Source organism: Mastigoproctus giganteus, chromosome 8, assembly GCF_048544385.1.
Source record: "Mastigoproctus giganteus isolate SK-2022 chromosome 8, ASM4854438v1, whole genome shotgun sequence".
Classification (NCBI taxonomy): Eukaryota; Metazoa; Arthropoda; class Arachnida; order Uropygi; family Thelyphonidae; genus Mastigoproctus; species Mastigoproctus giganteus.
This window is the reverse complement of record NC_143582.1, coordinates 160100891-160119432: the sequence shown is the minus strand read 5'-3', so window position 1 is coordinate 160119432 and position 18542 is coordinate 160100891. Positions and strand designations below refer to the sequence as shown.

The 18542-nt window shown below is 36.5% G+C and overlaps 1 protein-coding gene across 2 annotated transcripts in view; it reads right to left on the bottom strand.

Annotated features, from left to right (window-relative positions):
* jar (Myosin heavy chain 95F jaguar) overlaps positions 1-18542 on the bottom strand; it is a 633758-nt gene that overhangs the window by 64672 nt on the left and 550544 nt on the right. For both annotated transcript variants that reach the window (XM_090379849.1, XM_090379848.1), the window contains exons 24-25: positions 14961-15064; positions 5925-6053 (exon numbers count right to left, since the gene is read on the bottom strand). In XM_090379849.1, coding sequence (XP_090235975.1) covers positions 5925-6053; positions 14961-15064 — 233 coding nt within the window. The remainder of the gene's footprint in view (positions 1-5924; positions 6054-14960; positions 15065-18542) is intronic.

The following is an 18542-nucleotide window of genomic DNA, read 5'->3' as shown; positions in this document are numbered from 1 at the left end:
TTAAATTAGAAAAAATGGAAAAGGCTTTAAATCTGTGGATAGAAGACCGAACTCAAAATAAAATTCCGTTAAATTCACTCATCGTTCGTGAAAACGCAACTCCTTATCAACGCTTTAGCGAAACTGGTGATAGCACTGGCGGGATAGGTTTTTTAGCTAGCAAAGACGCTGGTTTGAAAGATTTGTTTGAAATTTCTAATAAATATTACATTTAATATTAAATTGTTTCTTATTTTCATTTCGATGCCATATGCTTGCATTTCACTATGTACTGTCTATGTACATAGTCATATTATGAAGGTACATATAATACATACATAGACAAAATTTTAGACTAGTTTTTCTTATATATTTCATACTTTGGAACGGAACCCCTTTATTACTATGGGAGCCATAACTCAGTATTCGCGGCATTTCTCAGGAACGTAACCCCCGCGAATAGCGGGGGTTTACTGTAGTTGCTCTTGACATCTCAAAGGCTTTTGATTGTGTTTGGCATAAAGGTCTTCTAAACAAGCTTCCATCTTATGGTTTTCCAATTACTTATCCAGTTTACTCTCTCTCTCTCTCTCTCTGATCGCTCACTGAGGGTGATGGTAAATTGCGCTCTGTCTTCTAAGTTTTCCACTAATGCTGGTGTCCCCCAAGGTTCAGTTCTTCCCCCCACTCTTTTCCTCTTGTATATTAATGACTCTCTTCCATTGACTGGAAATCCTATCCATAGTTTTCACGATGATAGCACATTGCATTCCATTTTGAGAAACCTTGCCCTGCTCAATCAGCTTCAACTTCTTGAAAATCTGCTACCAATTCCTTAAATGCCAATCTCCAGGTAATTCTCCTGTGGGGCAAAGACAACTTAGTTGATTTCAATCCTTCTAAAACTCAGTCTTGTCTTATATCTCGCAAAAAGGATTCTTCTGCTCCTATGCTTATTTTGGTGACACTCCGATTTCTAGGCAAAATGATATATCTATTTTGGGGATTACCCTTACTAATCTCCCTTTCTAATTACCCTTTCTAATATCTCTTGGCACAAGCACATTACAAATATTGCTTCCTCTGCATCTAAAAAACTTGGTTTTTCTCTTTCACTCTCGGTGTTACTTTTCTTCCGAACAGCTGTTCACTCTGTACAAATCACAAATCCGCCCTACCATGGAATATTGTTCCCACATCTGGGGTGGTGCCTCCAGAACCTCTCTCAAGCTTCTTGATTCCGTTCAGAAGTGGGCAGTTAGGTTAATTAAAGATTCATCTCTAACGGAGCCTCTCCACTTACTGTCTCATAGACGTACTGTTTCTGCTGCATGCCTTTTCTACAGATACTTTCATGGGCACTGTTCTTGTGAATTGGCTTCTATAATTCCTGCTCTCTCTCTTTTAAAACAGTTCGTTCATTTTGTAAAAATCGCAAATTCGCCCTACCATGGAAAGTATTGTTCCCACATCTGGGGCGGTGTCCCCAAAACCTCTCTCTCAGGCTTCTAGATTCCATTCAGAAGAGAGCAGTTAGATTAATTAATAACTCATCTCTAAAAGAGTCTTTCCACTCTCCGTCTCATACTGTTTCTGCTGCATGCCTTTCTACAGATACTTCCATGGGCACTTTTTCTTCTGAATTGGCTTCTATAATTCCTGCTCTGTCTTTCAAAACAGTCTGAACACACTCTGCCACCAGCCCAACATCCATTTACTGTCCAACTTCAAACTCACAGAACCAACTTTTCATCTTCCTCGTTTATTCATTCACGTGGTGTTTTCTGGAACAACCTTCCTTCATACGTATTTTCTGAAAATTACTGTCTACAGAAGTTCAAGTCCAATGTCAACAAATATCTTCTTTTGTCTTTCCAACCCAAGCACGGTATTAAGTACTATAGGTTCTAATACCTCTCGAGTTTGGGGTTTATGTAAAAAAAAAAAAAAAAAAGCACGTTACTGTTAATAAAGGTGCCGTCCCAAAGAAAAGCACTGACTGTACCTATTGCTGTGATATATTTGTAGAACTGTAAATAGTGAAGATGTACAATAAATGAGAAAATATATTTTGTATTTGTGGTAGAGAGAACACTGCCATTTGCAGTACAGAAGTCTCCTTATCCATGTTACAACGTTCCTGTATATCACAGACAAAACTCCCAGATCTTTTTTGATTTTCCACTACCCCAAGTGTAGAATCACAGGGCTGTAAATTAATTTGAAATTACTGCTATTCATATGCAGTACGTTGCATGTCAATGTTAAACTTCGACTCCATTTTTCAGCCCATCAACCTAATTTTACTAGATCTTGTTGTAGTAGCTCACCCTGATTACTGTCATTACCACCCTGCCAACCTTTGTAACATCAGCAAACTTAGACATTAAGCCTGATACACCTTTATCAGTATCATTAATAAATATAGACAACAACAATGGGCTAAGTGCTGAACCCTGGGGACACCACTTATAACATCAGTCCATGAACAGTAGTATCCATTAATCTGTCTTCTCTCACTCAACCATCCCTTTATCCACAACTGTAACTTTTCTGTAATGCTACACTGCTCCAATTTGTATAGCAGTCTGTTCATACTGTTTCACTAGTGCAAAAGTATGAAAAGCTTTCCTGAAATCCAAGTACATGATATTGAATTTATTTTTTACATTCAGTTCCTTTATTACTGCATCACAGAATCCAATCAGATTGGTTAGACAAAATCACCCCTTAAAATCCATGCTGTGACTGAAGTATAATTGCATTCTTGTCTAGATGGTCCTGCATTACTTCTTTAATCAGAAATTCCATTATTTTTCCTAGAACAGAAGTTAAGTTAACAGGTCTATAATTACTCAAAACAGGGGATCGAAAACGGACATTAATTACATTAATGTCCGTTTTCGATCCCCCTTGTGAATTGGGGATCATTTGCACATCTCCAGTCCATATGGAGCCTTTCTGAATCCAGAGATGCTCTCATAATTATAGCTAAGGGTTTGCTTACTTCCTCTGCTACCTCCCTTAATTGTAATTGGATAAATCCCATCCACCTTTTTCATGTTAAGCTTCAACAATTTCTTTTCCACTTTCCTCTGAGTTATCACAAAATCATTTAGCTCCCTGTTAATTTCTAATATTAACCTCAATAAAGAACTCCTCATGTGTAAATGTAGATGCAAAATACCTAATCATTTTGCCAGAAACCTGAGCAGGATGATCAACAGTTAATCGACCAACCTCTGGGCAAATTTGATTCAACTCCTTTCTTCTGCTGTTAATATGCACTGTTTCTTCATCAGCACACTATGATCGCTGCCACCCAGAGGGTCTTTTACCTGAAGGTTCTTAATGCATGAAGAGTCGCTGCTGATAGTCAGATCAGGAGTACTGTTTCCTCTTGTCTCTATAACATGCTGCTGTAGAAACCAGTCCTTCAATAAATCTACAAAAGTCTTGCTAGTGTGTGAGTGACCAACCCACAAGTTCCACTCAATATTTGGAAAGTTAAAATTCCCCAATGGAAGACATTCTGATTTACTGGCCTACTCTATTTCTCTGTGAAACTGTTCATTATATTCATCCCAGTGATTAGGCCTATAAACCATTGCCTACTCTCATTTTTGTTTTTCCAGTGCTTGTAAGCACTGGGAAAGCAAAAATGAGAGTAGGCAATGGTAACAGAAGTGTTCCCAGTGCTTGTAAGCACTGGGAACACTTCTGTTACCCTTTTTTGTACACCTACAGTAAATACTAAATAGGTAATATTCAGGGAAGTAACTGCGTTGAAGCTATGATGTGGTTACAAAGGAACTGGATGCAAAAAATAATTTTGATATAATATATTTGGATTTCAGGAAAGCTTTTGACACTGTTGCGCATGGAAGACTACTGTACAAATTGGAGCAGAATGATATTAAGGGTAAGTTGCTACAATGGATAAAAGGATGGTTAAGTGGGAGAAGACAGAGGGTAGTAATCAATGGGTGCTGCTCTTCGTGGACTAATGTTATTAGTGGAGTCCCACAGGGTTCGGTCCACTGTTGTTTAGTATATTTATCAATGATATTGATGAAGGTATATCAGGCTTAATGTTGAAGTTTGCAGATGATACAAAGGTTGGCAGGGTTGTTAATGACAGCAATGGCAGTGTGCTACTGCAACAGGATCTAGATAATTTGGGCAGATGGGTTAAGAAGTGGCAACTGAAGTTTAACCTTGACAAATGCATAGTACTGCATATGGGTAGAAGTAACCCCAGAGAAACGTACCAACTATGTGGTACTACACTTAAGGTGGTAGAAAATGAAAAAGAGCTGGGAGTAATTGTGCAATCAGATATGAAGTTTTCTGAGCAATGCAGACAGACTGCCAGGGCAGGTCATGAGGTTTTGTCAATGATATATAGGAATTTTGCTAGCAGGGAAAAGGAGGTGATTGTCCCTCTGTATAAGGCAATGGTCAGGCCACACGTCGTGTACTGCGTACAGGTCTGGAAGCCTCATTTTAGGAAGGATGTTGATTTGCTTGAGCATGTACAGAGAAGGGCAACAAGATTGGTGAAGGGAATGAAGGGATCCTCTTACCAAGAGAGGCTTAGCTTAAGTTCTGCAAATTGCAGTGGTGGAGACTAGGCACCTGCGTGGTGATCTGATTGAGGTATATAAGGCCTTGAATGGGTTGAGCACGCTGAATTCTGATGGGATCCTTCCACTTGTTCAGATTACGAACCTAAGGGGGCATAAATTCAAATTAAGAAAGGACAGATGTAGAATAGATGTGCGGAAATTTGCCTTTAGCCAGCGGGTGGTTAATTGCTGGAACAAACTTCCATCTGTTGTTGTGGAAGTTGATAGACTGAATAAATTTAAGGAGGAACTGGACAGGCATTTGGAGGGAATGGTGTGATTTTTTTTTGGCTGATGCTGCATAAACTCATACACTTGCTTTCTTGCATCACATGCCACTACTACTACTAGGCTTTTCATACCCCACTAAGAAATAACATTATGTTAATAGCCTAAATGGATGTCTGATAAACTGAAGGGAATTGTGGAGAGCAAAAAATTCGAGGGATGCATATAAATTATTAGGTGATATGGAAGCCTATGGTAGATATAAACTAGTCTGTAATCAAGTCACAAAGAACATTAGGCAAGCTAAGGCATATCACTTGAAGTCTCTGGCAGAGAATGCTAAGATGCAGTGCATATACCATTGGCTTTTTGAAAATAAAAAAAAAGTTTGGTTTATCTGTGCAAATTCAACTATAAATGGTAAAAGCTATCCGGCAATCTATTTTATGCTATTTTAAAAGAGAGATATTTTCATTTATGTTAATAGCCTAGAATAGAAAATATTGCACATGTCTTATGTTACACCAAACTGACTCAACATTGCACTGGCCTCCTATGTCAACTGAATATACTGCCTTCGATTTAATATGCTCGTTATCAAACTCCTCAAATAAATTCTTTATAGGTCACGAATTTTTCAAATGCCCCTTGTACATCCATCTTCAGAACAGGTAATGGGACGAACCTATAGGGTCACAGGATTTCTACTACAGTAATTAATGAGAATAAGTATTTCACTGTATTCAACGGCATCATGCATCACGTATTTTGTGCTAGTACCTTGACATCCCAGCTATATTACTCTGAAGTGGTTCCAGGAACCACTATAAAAAGAAAGATCTGGGAGGAGGGCAGAACTTAAATCTTGTAATAAGGTTACCATTATCTTTGCAAATTCAACTACAAAAGATAAAAGCTATCCAAGCAATCTCTTTTATGCTATTTTACAACAAAGAAATATTTTCATTTAAGTTAATGGCCTAGAACAGAAAATATTGCTTCTTAGGTAGCCCAATAATTATGCTTACATAGAGTGCATATAAAATTCGAGAGATGGAAAAGTTTAAACTTTTACATATATAAATTTACCTGAATAAACTGAGTGGGGAGCTCTGCCTGGAGTAAAAATTCCCTTTCTTGAATTTTTGCTTTTCCATGCATGATATACTTTTAGACGTCTATGGAATTCTTCCCTACAAGCTTCCAACAGTTCCAGTTCTGGAAGAAGAAGAAAAAAACAGAGGGGGAAAAAAAAAAAAAAAAAGCAGTCAGAAACATGATTACATACCTTTATTCATATTAATTTTTAAATATATTTTGCTAAAAGGTAATTATTTTCAACAATGTTGACACTTTTACTTAACTCACACTGCTCACATCATTAGATATATCTACTTAATAGTGAATAGTTCCCTAATTAATTTTCAAAACAACCTGAATTCATGACAGCATGGAGACTCAGCCGGGACAAAATCCCTCTGGTATGCTTTTAACCAGTTGAAAGTATGCCACAGGACTTCTGTCCATGCTAACTGAACTTCTCCCCATAGTTTAGATTTTACTGCTGCATGAGCAGTAAGGATTGTGATACATCAAGTGCTCAACTAGATTAAGATATGGTGACTGGGGAGGCAAACTACAGTAGGTTAAATTCATTGTCAATGTTCCTGGAGCAGTTCTGTATAGTTCTGGCCTTGTGACTAATCATCTGGTTGAAAGAAGCTATTCACAGATGGATACATTGCAGCCATAAAGGGCTATGCCTGATTAGAAACAATTTCCAGATAATCTGTGGCATGTAAATATTGCTCCACTAGTTTTATGGGGAGGGGCGATGTGCACGACAAAACAACCTCTATAGCATACCATTTGACACCTCCAGCTTGTTCGCACTTAACCATAAGGTGCCTCCGTAGCCAGGCGGTAGATGACTTTCATCAACCGGTGAAATACCACCACTTTGCTTATTGGAGGCTTGAAGTGGTGAAACCCATGTTTAGTCTCTAGAGCAAAGTTTCCGGCATCCCCCTCCCCCCATACTTCACCTTCATCCCATGCACGGTACTAAGTACTATAGGTTTTGATACCTTTCGTGTTTGGGGTTTTCATAAAAAAAAAAAGGTGGGCAGGAGCAGCAGTGCGTAGCACACACTTTTTGATTAGACCGGGGTTCGAGCCCATGGCCACCAAATATGGAGGATGCGGAAAGGTCAGGGAATGACCACCGCATATCCCCAGAGCAATACGGCCTTAGTTGCTAATGCTCCTAAAAACCAAATAACAACAACAAACTTAGCCATAATTTCTTGTTTTTTGTTGACAGATGTGGAACTTGGTTCCGATGAATTTGTTGGCTGTGATACTCCATCCATGACAAGGTACGACAAATTAATCATTCCGAAATGTCTTTGTGGTTACCTCTGCTGGACTGGATTGTTATTTGACTGACCATAGCCTTTCTATGTTTCCATAATAGCCCTGTAGAAGTCTTTTCAGCTTCTGCCGGAAAGCTCCATCAGAGATACAGATTCCAAGATAGTCACAGCAGCACATCTCTCTCAGTGACTACCACGTCATGTTCAAAATCACTTAAATCTTTTGTTTTGCCCATTCTTATAACTCAGTTTCATATATACAACATCCTTACATATCTGCCCACTTGCAGCATATCACATGGTACTAATATGTGATGCTGTTATTGAAGGAGCACTCAATTTCATGAAAACATCAGGCATATACAATAAAGCGGCCAATAGGTGCATATACTGAACTACAAAAGATGTTTAGTCTATGAATATGGGAGTGAGATGAAGCAAACAAATGTATACAGGCAGTTCTCGTTTTACGAGTTCCCAGGTTTACGAGTTTTTTTTTCCCAAGTATCAAGTATCAACAAAACCGAAAACATGAACATTAATTGAAAAAAATTAATGTTAAACATTCATAAATACTGCATTCCAAACCACGTGCGTAGCTATACCAGAGATGGTGTCTCTGGGTGTGTACCCAGAGACACCATCGTATCGTTAAATATCGTAATGTGAACCCAATAACACATTGTTTTTTGGTAATTCGTTTCAAGATCTCAGAAGTTGAAAATTTTGCTGTATAACTAAACTATTTATCTCTCTAAAATGTCATTTTTAAGGTCACGAGCGTGACCTTAAGGCAATATAAAAGGTCATGAGCGTGGTTTGTAAATTGTATCAGTTACCAATTGAAATCATTAAAATGCACTACACCAGAGCTTCCTAAACTTTCTCAGTTTACAGCACCCTTAGTGTCCCAGTAACTTTTTCACGGCACCCCCTAAGGCAAAAAGAAATACCTAACACAGTGGTTTTCGATCTTTTAATAATTTTATTGTATATTATATATTGGTTATTATATAACCTATATAATAATTTTATTCTTTATATGGAGGTACTAAATAAAGATCAATTATAAATTACCACAAAATTAGGTACAGTACAATGGATACCGTACACCTTTTTATAACGAAATAAATGTATAAATTAAAAAAAAAAAAAAATTAAAAAATAAAATAAAATAAAAAAAAATAATAAAAATAAAAATAAATAAAAATAATAATAACTTTAAGTAACTTAAACTGAAATTACATGGCACCCCAAGAATGCTGTAGCGGCACCCCGGTTGTAAACCACTGCACTACACTTTGATTGTTATTATATGTTTTGTTATAAGAATCAATTTTAAACACCTTTGTTGTGATATTTTTCTAAAGCACTTTTCTGGAAGTCAGGACCTTAAAAAAATAAAAACAATTTGCACTTTCCAGTTTATTAGGCTTTTCTGTTACTGCAAGCAATTATAAATGGTAGTAAACTCGATGTTATTTCATTTGCAAAAATACCGATAGCTGGAATTGTGTGGTTTTTTTGCGTTATTATGGTGAAATGTGTTTCCCCTTTACTGAAATCTTCAATCGTATAAAAAACATAAATAAATTTTCAGAATCTTCTCTTCATTCTTTTTTTTTAAGCTTCGTAAACTTGTTTCTCCACGCGAATTGTGTTAGTTGCAATTTGTGTGTGCTCTTAAAAAATGTTTATGCATGCAATTGTGAAATTTATAATTAAAAGAGAAGATTAACTTGGAAACAAATGCCTCTTGACATATTTCTGAAGAAGATGACTCCTTGTGCAAGAAACCAACGAGTGCCGAGCCAATAATAAGTGATCAACGAGTGTGCATTTAGTCGATGATGATGAAGAATAAACATTCTTTAACATTTGTAAGTCATTTAACAATAATAAGTGATCAACGAGTGTGCATTTAGTCGATGATGATGAAGAATAAACATTCTTTAACATTTGTAAGTCGTAAATAATTTCTCTATTATTATAATTTGCTTGATTTTACAGGCCGCGTTTTCATTTCTTTCGATAAATCAATAATTGTTAAAACAAACTAATTAGCTAACTAATTTCATTGTTGAGAATGTAACCCCCATTTTTAACCTTATGTCTATGGGAAACAAATTCCCGCTTTACAAGTGCGTGCTAGGAACGAATTAACTCATAAAGTCGAGAACTACCTGTACATATATAGAGTGGAGCTTTAAATTCAAATTTTCAAGTGGAGCTTCAAAATTCAAATTCTGATGATAAATCAAAGCTGATGGATCATCAAAGTTTCAACTGTCTGAGTTCAGGATTACCTTCTTTTTTATTGAGGAAATAAGAACAAATTAATTCAAACATGGTTATTTACTAGGGTGCATCCCTCCTCAAAAGTGCAGAAATAATTTAATTAAAAATTCTGTACCAGGTACTTAATGTGTCCTGCTGCTAGCATATTTAACGTGTTTTACATTTAAGAGTCATCGGCAGGTGTTAAAAATGTTTTAATTTTTAGATATTAATAAAATTCATGAATAATAATATAAGTGTTTTTATTTTATTAATAATAATTATATATCGGTTTCTGAAAGTATTGTTCTGCGATGACTAAAGTAGGATATATATAATTTTTACAATGAAGAGATTTTAGTTCATGACTAAATACACCATTATGTGTAGTATTTATCAAAATATCTAATGACATGTCCAAGTTGAAGAATGTTTTCATAAATGTGCAGAAGTCTTTTCCAGCTTCACAGTTTAATTGTAAAGAAAAAAATTACATTCAATCTGAAAACACCAGGTGACTTGAAACCAGATGCGTTTTCGAATTAACGCATTTCCCAGTTTCCAAAAGTTTTTGTATTTTAAAACCTTAATATTTCTCTTTCTAAAGTCCTTAGCTTTCCAACGATATGCCTTTTGACACACGTCCTTATCCCGTTTATTACGTGAGAAAATTTCCTCGATCACATGTTCATATTTTCCACTATCCTGGAAAAACTACTGCAATTTTCAGAGGTTTGAAAGGTTTTCCTCTAGTATAGAGCTAAGATGAAGCTCCGTGCAAAATTTCATTAAATTTGGTTCAGTAGAAGATAAATTATTGCCATCATACAAAGTATGATTCCAATAATTCACTTCTGGCTGAAGCTGAAGATGACGTCCCATTGGTTCGAAAAAGAAAAAAAAAAAAAAAAAAAATTGAGCTAATAGAAGAAGAGGGCGAGGCAATTACATCACTACAAAAGTAATTAATTGTTGACAACTGCATAATGTTCACCAACTTTGTGAATGTGCTTCACTGTCCAACATTTGATGTTCCTGTAACGTGTTTTGTATAGTAATAGATAGTATGAGTCAGAGCTGTACTACTCAATATGTTCTACGTTGATAATAATATTAGTATAATAATAAGAGGAGTTTACCTGAATATAGTGTGTAGAACATTTCCGTATGATACCCTCCAGAAATTAAAATGGAAAAAACGAAAAAAATCGACAACTTACCGGTACATTAGAGTAAAATATAAATAATTAAATAATCAATTTAACACAATTAAAATCAATTTAAAACAATTAAAAATCAAATTAACGCAATTAAAAGAATCTAACGAAAATATTCAAAACGATTTTCCTTCCTGAAGCTGACAACGCTTTTCGACCGTATGTCGTGATCACAGGAATGAAAATTACCAAATCGGGTTAAACCTGATACTTAAATAGAGATTATTTGTCTTCGCGCATGCGCGTAAAGGTCCACGCATCGGAGATCAAATATGGCCACCGAACATTAACAGAATTCCCATGTAATTTAATTTCAACGGTTTCTGCAATTAATAGTCGTGTACAATTACGTTGAACGTTGAGATATGCATAACTATTTTGGCCTCGTTAAATAAAAAAGTATGTTTTTCATTAATGGCACGAAAGGCTAATTCTGACGCTACTGAACGAGAAGCACAAACTGAGGCTTCATGTTGATTTACACAAATATTAAGAGAAAATCGGGTGGAACCTTGATAAGACGAGTCGCAATCACCGCAAGAAATGTATACCAGATCATTAATTTGTGTTGCAAATGCTGAAAGAACCGAGCGATTGTTCAGTATAGTGTGTAACTTCCGTATTGGTCTAGCTACAATTTTAAATTCGGCATCTTTAAAGAATCTGTTAAGCTGTTTGTGCCACTGTTCAACATATGGGACAGAAATAAAGTATTTTTTGATATTACTATTGTTGATTGGTGTAGTATTTTGTATCCTATCCTTAGCTTGTACCCTAATTCGGTTTATTGTGGTAATGGAATAACCCCTGTTAAGAAACTGCTAGTTAATATTTGTATTTCTGAGTCCAAAGCAGAATCCGCCGTTGAATATTTATAGGCATTAAGAAATTGATTAAAGATAATCGATCTTTTGTAGGTGAACGGGTGATAGCTATTATAATGTAGAAGCATACCGGTGTTTGTAGGTTTTCAATAGATGCTAAATTGTATTTTATTCTAGTCCCGGGTAAGCGTGAAATTTAGAAAGTTTAATGACTTTGTATCCGTATCCTCCCTTTCCAATGTAAATTTGAGTCTAGAATGAATATTATTAAATGAATGTAAAATGTCTTGGATAGTATTACTATTGGTAATAACTAGAACATCGTCTAAATACCTCCCATAGTATGTGATACGGGTTCGAAAAGGTGTCAAATGTATCTGCACAATCATTGAGAGATAGATCTCTGACATTAAGCCACTCAGGCTCAAACCCATTGGTAATCCAAAAATTTGTTTGTACACCTTGTCTCGAAAGGTGATGTAGTTAGCCTCAACTAACAGTTTAATTAAGTGAAAAATTTCCTTAATAGGTAGTTTCGTATAATTAATCAGTGTCGAGTTTTTATTTAACATATCCCAAATAATATCTAATGTACATTCAACGTTTACATTTGTATATAATGAGGTAATATCTAGTAAGAATAAATTGTCATTGTCGCTGAGTCTACAGTCTTTAAGCTTATTAAATAATGCATCGTAGTTCTTAATCCCAAATTGTATTACCTGTCTAAAGGGTTTTATAATGTTATATACATGTGTGGCTAAGGATGAAAATGCCGAGTTCCTGTAGGAAACAATAGGTCGAATAGGAAACCCAGTCTTGTGTAATTTTACATGACCGAAAAGTGCAGGAATATTGCATGTTCTGGACTTCAATTCCTATAACTGAACCATAGTAATGTAGTCGTTTTTCCGATACGTGGTTAACGTTTTATTGTATTGACTGACCAAATTGGTAAACAGTGCCAGGTCTACTTCACGATAAGTGGAGGTATCTGACACAATTGAATCTAACTTATTAATATAATCATGTTTATCTAGTATTACCACTGTATCTCCTTTATCTGCCCTCTGTATAATGTCCTTATTTCCCCGAAGTTCTCGTAAAGCTGAACTGTCATGTGTATTCAATTTAGGAAGTCGCGTTTCTTTTATGTTATTCACTACTTGGTTAATTTGTTGAATAAATACATCTTTTTGTGGAACATTACGAACTCCAAATTCAATATCAATTACGCATTGTTTTTTAGGCAGTTTTCGAGATGGTAAATTATAATTTAGTCCTTTGGATAAAAGCGAAATCTGGTCCTGCGATAGTGTACACGAGGAAAGATTTGTAACCTGTTGATATGTCGGTTCGTCGGATACTAGGTGAGGGGGTGTTCGTGAACTAGCTGACATATTCTGTGGTAGCATGTTGTGTGTCTGTGGGGGGGGGGATGTCACCCAACTCGTATGAACTTGGTCGCAAGCCCGCGACAATGTGTTAGAATTCACATGAACGTGTCTTGAGCTATCCGATAATGTTTGCAACTTATTAACGTGTCTGTTTTTTATTTCTGAGGCCTGTGCTTCCCGTCACAAATCTATGGAGGTCTTCAATACAGACCAATCGTTCGGATGTAGATAATTTTTTAATTTATCACAAAGCTACCTAACCTGAGAAAGGTATTTCTGTTTATTCGAATATCGAGATTTTAAGGCAAGCTGAACAATATTACGCGATGTCGCCAGTGTTAGTTGTTTTATGCCTGAAATTTTTTGATTTAAATTCACCCTGGCAAACTTCGGAACGATGTTGTTTTGAAGGCAATATTTTAGAAAAGAAATATGGTAACTTTGGGCCGAGTACCTTAGTGTAGATTTAATGTAATTTTGTACCAAGCCATTCAAAAAATCTCCCATAGTTGTGTGTATCGATTGTTTACTGCTGGAGAGACAGGAAGTGAATGAAATAGTCAATAAGAGTTTAAAAATTAATAGATAGTATGAGTCAGAGCTGTACTACTCAATATGTTCTACGTTGATAATAATATTAGTATAATAATAAGAGGAGTTTACCTCAATATAGTGCGTAAACACTTCCATATGATACCCTCCAGAAAATGAAAACGGGAAAAAACGAAAAAATCGACAACTTACCGGTACATTAGAGTAAACTATAAATAATTAAATAATCAATTTAACACAATTAAAATCAATTTAAAACAATTAAAAATCAAATTAACGCAAACTGCGTCATTTGATCATTTAAAACAATTAAAAATCAAATTAACGCAAACTGCGTCATTTGATCATTTAAAACAATTAAAAATCAAATTAACGCAAATTGCTTTAATTTGATTTTAATTGTGTTAAATTGATTATTTAATTATTTATATTTTACTCTAATGTACCGGTAAGTTGTCGATTTCTTCGTTTTTTCCGTTTTAATTTCTGGAGGGTATCATACGGAAGTGTTCTACGCACTATACTGAGGTAAACTCCTCTTATTATTATACTAATATTTGTATAGTAATGAATATTTTATATTTGTAAACAGTTTAGTATTTTGTAAATATTTAAAATTTTTGTTTAGTTTGTAAATATATCAGTTAAATATTTTAGTCCTGCTCTTTCGGATGCAATAATATTCCTCATGAGTTATGTAACTTGAAGCAAAATGCCTTTTCCTGATTAGAAATCGATCAGTGCATTTTGGCAGGTGTGTCTTCTACATAGAAAAGATTTGACTTACTCGTACCTCTACATTTTACGTAGAAAAGCATGCACAGGGGTGGGCAAGCAAAGTGCGTAAGGGGCAAAGCCCCTAGTAAAAATTAAATAAAGTCCTGTACTTAATTTTCATTGTTGTGGTGCACATTTCAAAAGGTTATTCAGTTTCTTATTAGTTAAAAAAAAAATACAAACTTTTGTCTTTAATGATTGTTGTTCAAGGATGACACATTCAGAGTTATGATTTAAATAAAAGTGAGGTCTTGTTTATGTGTTTATAAACAATTCTACAGGTACAATAATTTAAACCCAAGTAACTTATCAGATACTAATAAACAGCAAGTGCTCAAATATCATTCAGTGTTCTTAATAGCTACCACAACACTTTAATAGTATCATAGTATTATTAGGTACATAGTGCAAGGAAGCCCGAGGCTTATGCTGTACCAGCAAAAAAAAAAAATAAATAAAAAAATAAATTCACCGAGTTACCCTGAGAGTGAGTGAGAGAGTGAGTGCGTGCACGCGTGCGGGTGTCAAAAGTAGAAGGGAATCACCAAGAGAAGAATGTGATATCCAGCTCAGGACCCTGAGTGTACCAATATTCACCAGATGCGAGCCCCTGGGGTTATACTATTCTATATCATGGTTGATGCTATAACAGTTCAACCATGATACTATTAATTTATAAAATAGACAAAAGATTTTAAAAACTTACCACAAGATGTATTTATAGCATCTCGCAGCTCAGAATATTTCCATTTTGATAAGTCATATTTCTTGTTAGCACGATGCTCTTGCTGTTTCTTTACATAAGCTGACCTAAAGGTATAACATAATTAAACGAAGCAGTAAATATTTTGAAAAATGAGGATGAAAATATTGGGTTCTAAGCAAGAATGGAATTTCTTGCTTAGAACACTTACTTAAGTTCACAAACATCACATGAAATATGCATTTTTCTCATGAGTAAAGTTTAAGTTACAGCAATAACATAAATGTTAATGACAGCTGAGATTTATCATCAAGCACCAAAAATTAAGTCCAAATGCTGTGCTACTGAGCATAGGGAAATAATACAATATATTCAAATGCATTTGGACATCAGGAAAAATATTAACTATTTGATAAGTCATTTATGAAAATCAGAAACAACAGAGAATGAATCCTTGGGGGATTGGTTCTTGGATTATGGGAGTTATGACAATGATCACATTCTCATGGCTCCCTTTTGTGAAATTAAAACCACCCCATCCTTTTGGAAGCCTCTCTCCCCTTTTAAGTGGAAACATGCTGCAAATGCTATAGGCTCCAGTGGTAATTGTTCTCTAGGTACAATGGAGTGTTTTGCAAGAAATCCTTCAGCAGTAAGCACTGAGTGTGCCATGGTACTGTCAACCCCCCTCCCCAAATTAAAATCACAAAAACAAAAGGTAATAAAACCTACAGTACTTATTGCTGTGCATGGTATGAAGGCTGAGGGGAAGGCCAGCGGGTGGTTAATTGCTGGAACAAACTTCCACCTGTCGTTGTAGTTGATAGATTGAATAAATTTAAGGAGGAACTGGCCAGGCATTTAGCATTAGTAGAGGCATTTGATGCAAGAAAGCAAGCTTATGCAGCATCAGCCAAAAAAAAAAAAAAAAAAACCACTTCCACTTCACCCCTCTGGTTCGTTCAAAATACCTATCCAGCTGAGCCTTAAACTTATTTAGGCTATCAACTTCCACGACAAGGGATGGAAGTCTGTTCCACCAACCAACCACCCACTGGCTAAAGGCAAATTTCCGCACGTCTATCCTACATCTGTCTTTCCTCAATTTGAATTTATGCCCTCTCAGGTGATTATTCTGAGCAAGAGGAAGAATCCGATCAGCATTGAGCATGCTCAAACCATTCAAGGCTTTATACACCTCTATCAGATCACCTCGCCGGTGCCTCTAGACACTGTAATTTGCAAAACTTAAGCCTTTCTTCGTAAGAGCACCCCTTTGTTCCATTCACTAATCTTGTTGCCCTTCTCACTCGTTCCAGCAGCTGTACATCCTTCTTGAAATGAGGCCTCCAGACCTGTATACAGTACTCTAGGTGTGGCCTGACCATTGCCTTATACAAGGAAATAATGACCTCCTTATCCCTGCTAGAAAAATTCCTATATATCATTGACAATACACCATGAGCTACTCTTGCAGCCCGTCTGCACTGCTCAGAGAACTTCATATCTGCCTGCACAACCACCCCCAGGTCCCTTTCATTCTCTACCACTGTCAGTGTAGTACCACACAGTTGATACGTTGCTCTGGGGTTGCTGTTTCCCATGGGTAGTACTTTACATTTGTTAATGTTAAACTTCATTTGCCACCTCTCAGCCCATCTGCTCAACCTTTCCAGATCCTGTTGCAGCAGCATAGTGTCCTTGACAACCCTGCCTACCTTTGTATCGTCTGCAAACTTCGACATCAAGCTTGATATACCATCATCAATATCATTTATGAATACAGAAAACAATAATGGACCCAACACTGAGCCCTGAGGGACTCCACTAATAACATTAGTTCACGACCAGCAGTGTCCATTGATTACCACTCTCTGTCTTCTCCCCCTCAGCCACCCCTTTATTCACAGCAGCAATTTGCCTCCAATGTCACACTGCTCCAATTTATGCAGCAGTCTTCCATGTGCAACAGTATCAAAAGCTTTTCTAAGATCCAAGTATATAATATCAAAGTTATTCCCTGCATCCAGTTCCTTTGTGACTGCATCATAGTATCCAATCAAATTGGTCAGGCAAGACTTCCCCTTAACAAAACCATGCTGTGTCCGAGCTATAACTGAAGTCTTGTCTAAATGATCCTGCAGTACTTCTTTAACTAGTGCCTCCATTAATCTTCCTGGAACAGAAGTTAAACTCACAGGTCTATAATTACTTGTGTCAGCCTTTTATCCTGCTTTGTGAATTGGGGTCACATTTGCACATCTCCGGTCCGTGGGTACGTCCCCTGAGTCCAAGGAAGCTCTCATAATTATGGCTAAGGGTTTGCTTACTTCCTCTGCTGCCTCCTTTAATATAACTGGATAGATCTCATCCACCCCGGGTGCCTTTCTTGTGTTTATTTTCAACAATTTCTCCTCCACTTTACTCTCAGTATTACAAGATTCTCTAGCTTACTGATAGAGTTGAATACACCTCTGGCTTTCCCCTCGCTAAATAAATCCTCATGAGTGAATGTCGATGCAAAATATTCATTTAGTTTGTTAGCTACCTGAGCAGGATCATCAACAGTTGAACCATCGATATCAAGTGGACTAATCTGATTCATCCCCTTCCTTCTAGAGTTTACATAAGTAAAGAACTCTTTGCTGTTTTTCTTTGCATCCCTTTCCAAAGATTTCTCGTAATCTGCCTTCGCCTGCCTAACCTCCTTTGTAACTTGGTTACAGATCAACTTGTATCTATCATAGGCTTCTGTGTCATGTGTTAATTTGTATGTATCCCATGCATGTTTCTTCTCTACCATATGCCTCATCAGTTCATCTGACATCCATTTAGGCCTAAACCTTGAACAATATTTCTTAGTTGGTATGTAAAGCCTAGTAGCTTCCAAGATAAGTTCTTTGAATGCTTCCCATTTTGCATTTGCTGTTGGTAACATCATCAGTTGGTCCCACTGTATAGAATTTAAATACTCGCAGTCCATCGTAGTCTCCTTTACGAAAGCAATAACCCTTCCCTTTACCCCTTATGGTGGTTACCTCTTTGAGTAAATCCCACTTCAGCACACTGTGATCACTGCCACCTAGTGGTTCATTTATCTGCAGATTCTTAATGCATGAAGAATCACTGCTGATAATCAAATCAAGAGTATTCCTCCCTCTAGTTGCCTCCCGAACATGCTGATGTAGAAAACAATCATCCAATAAATCCACAAAAGCCTTGCTAGTGTGTGAGTGACCATCCCCCAAATTCCAGTCAATATCTGGGAAATTAAAATCTCCCATTATAAGACTCTCTGATTTACTGGCCCACTCTATTTCCCTGTACAGTTTCTTATTGTACTCATCAGAGTCATTAGGCCTATAGCACACTCCTACTCTCAATTTTGATCTCCCAATGCTTATTTCACACCAAACTGACTCGACACTGCATTGTCCAGCGATATCCACTGGCTTCACTTCCTTGGATTTTATGTATTTCTTAACTAATAGCATAACCCCTCCTCCCTTCCTATCCAGTCTATCCTTTCTGTAGACGTTGTACTTCCCAAATTCCAGTTCTGCATTCCCTCCAAATGCATTCTGC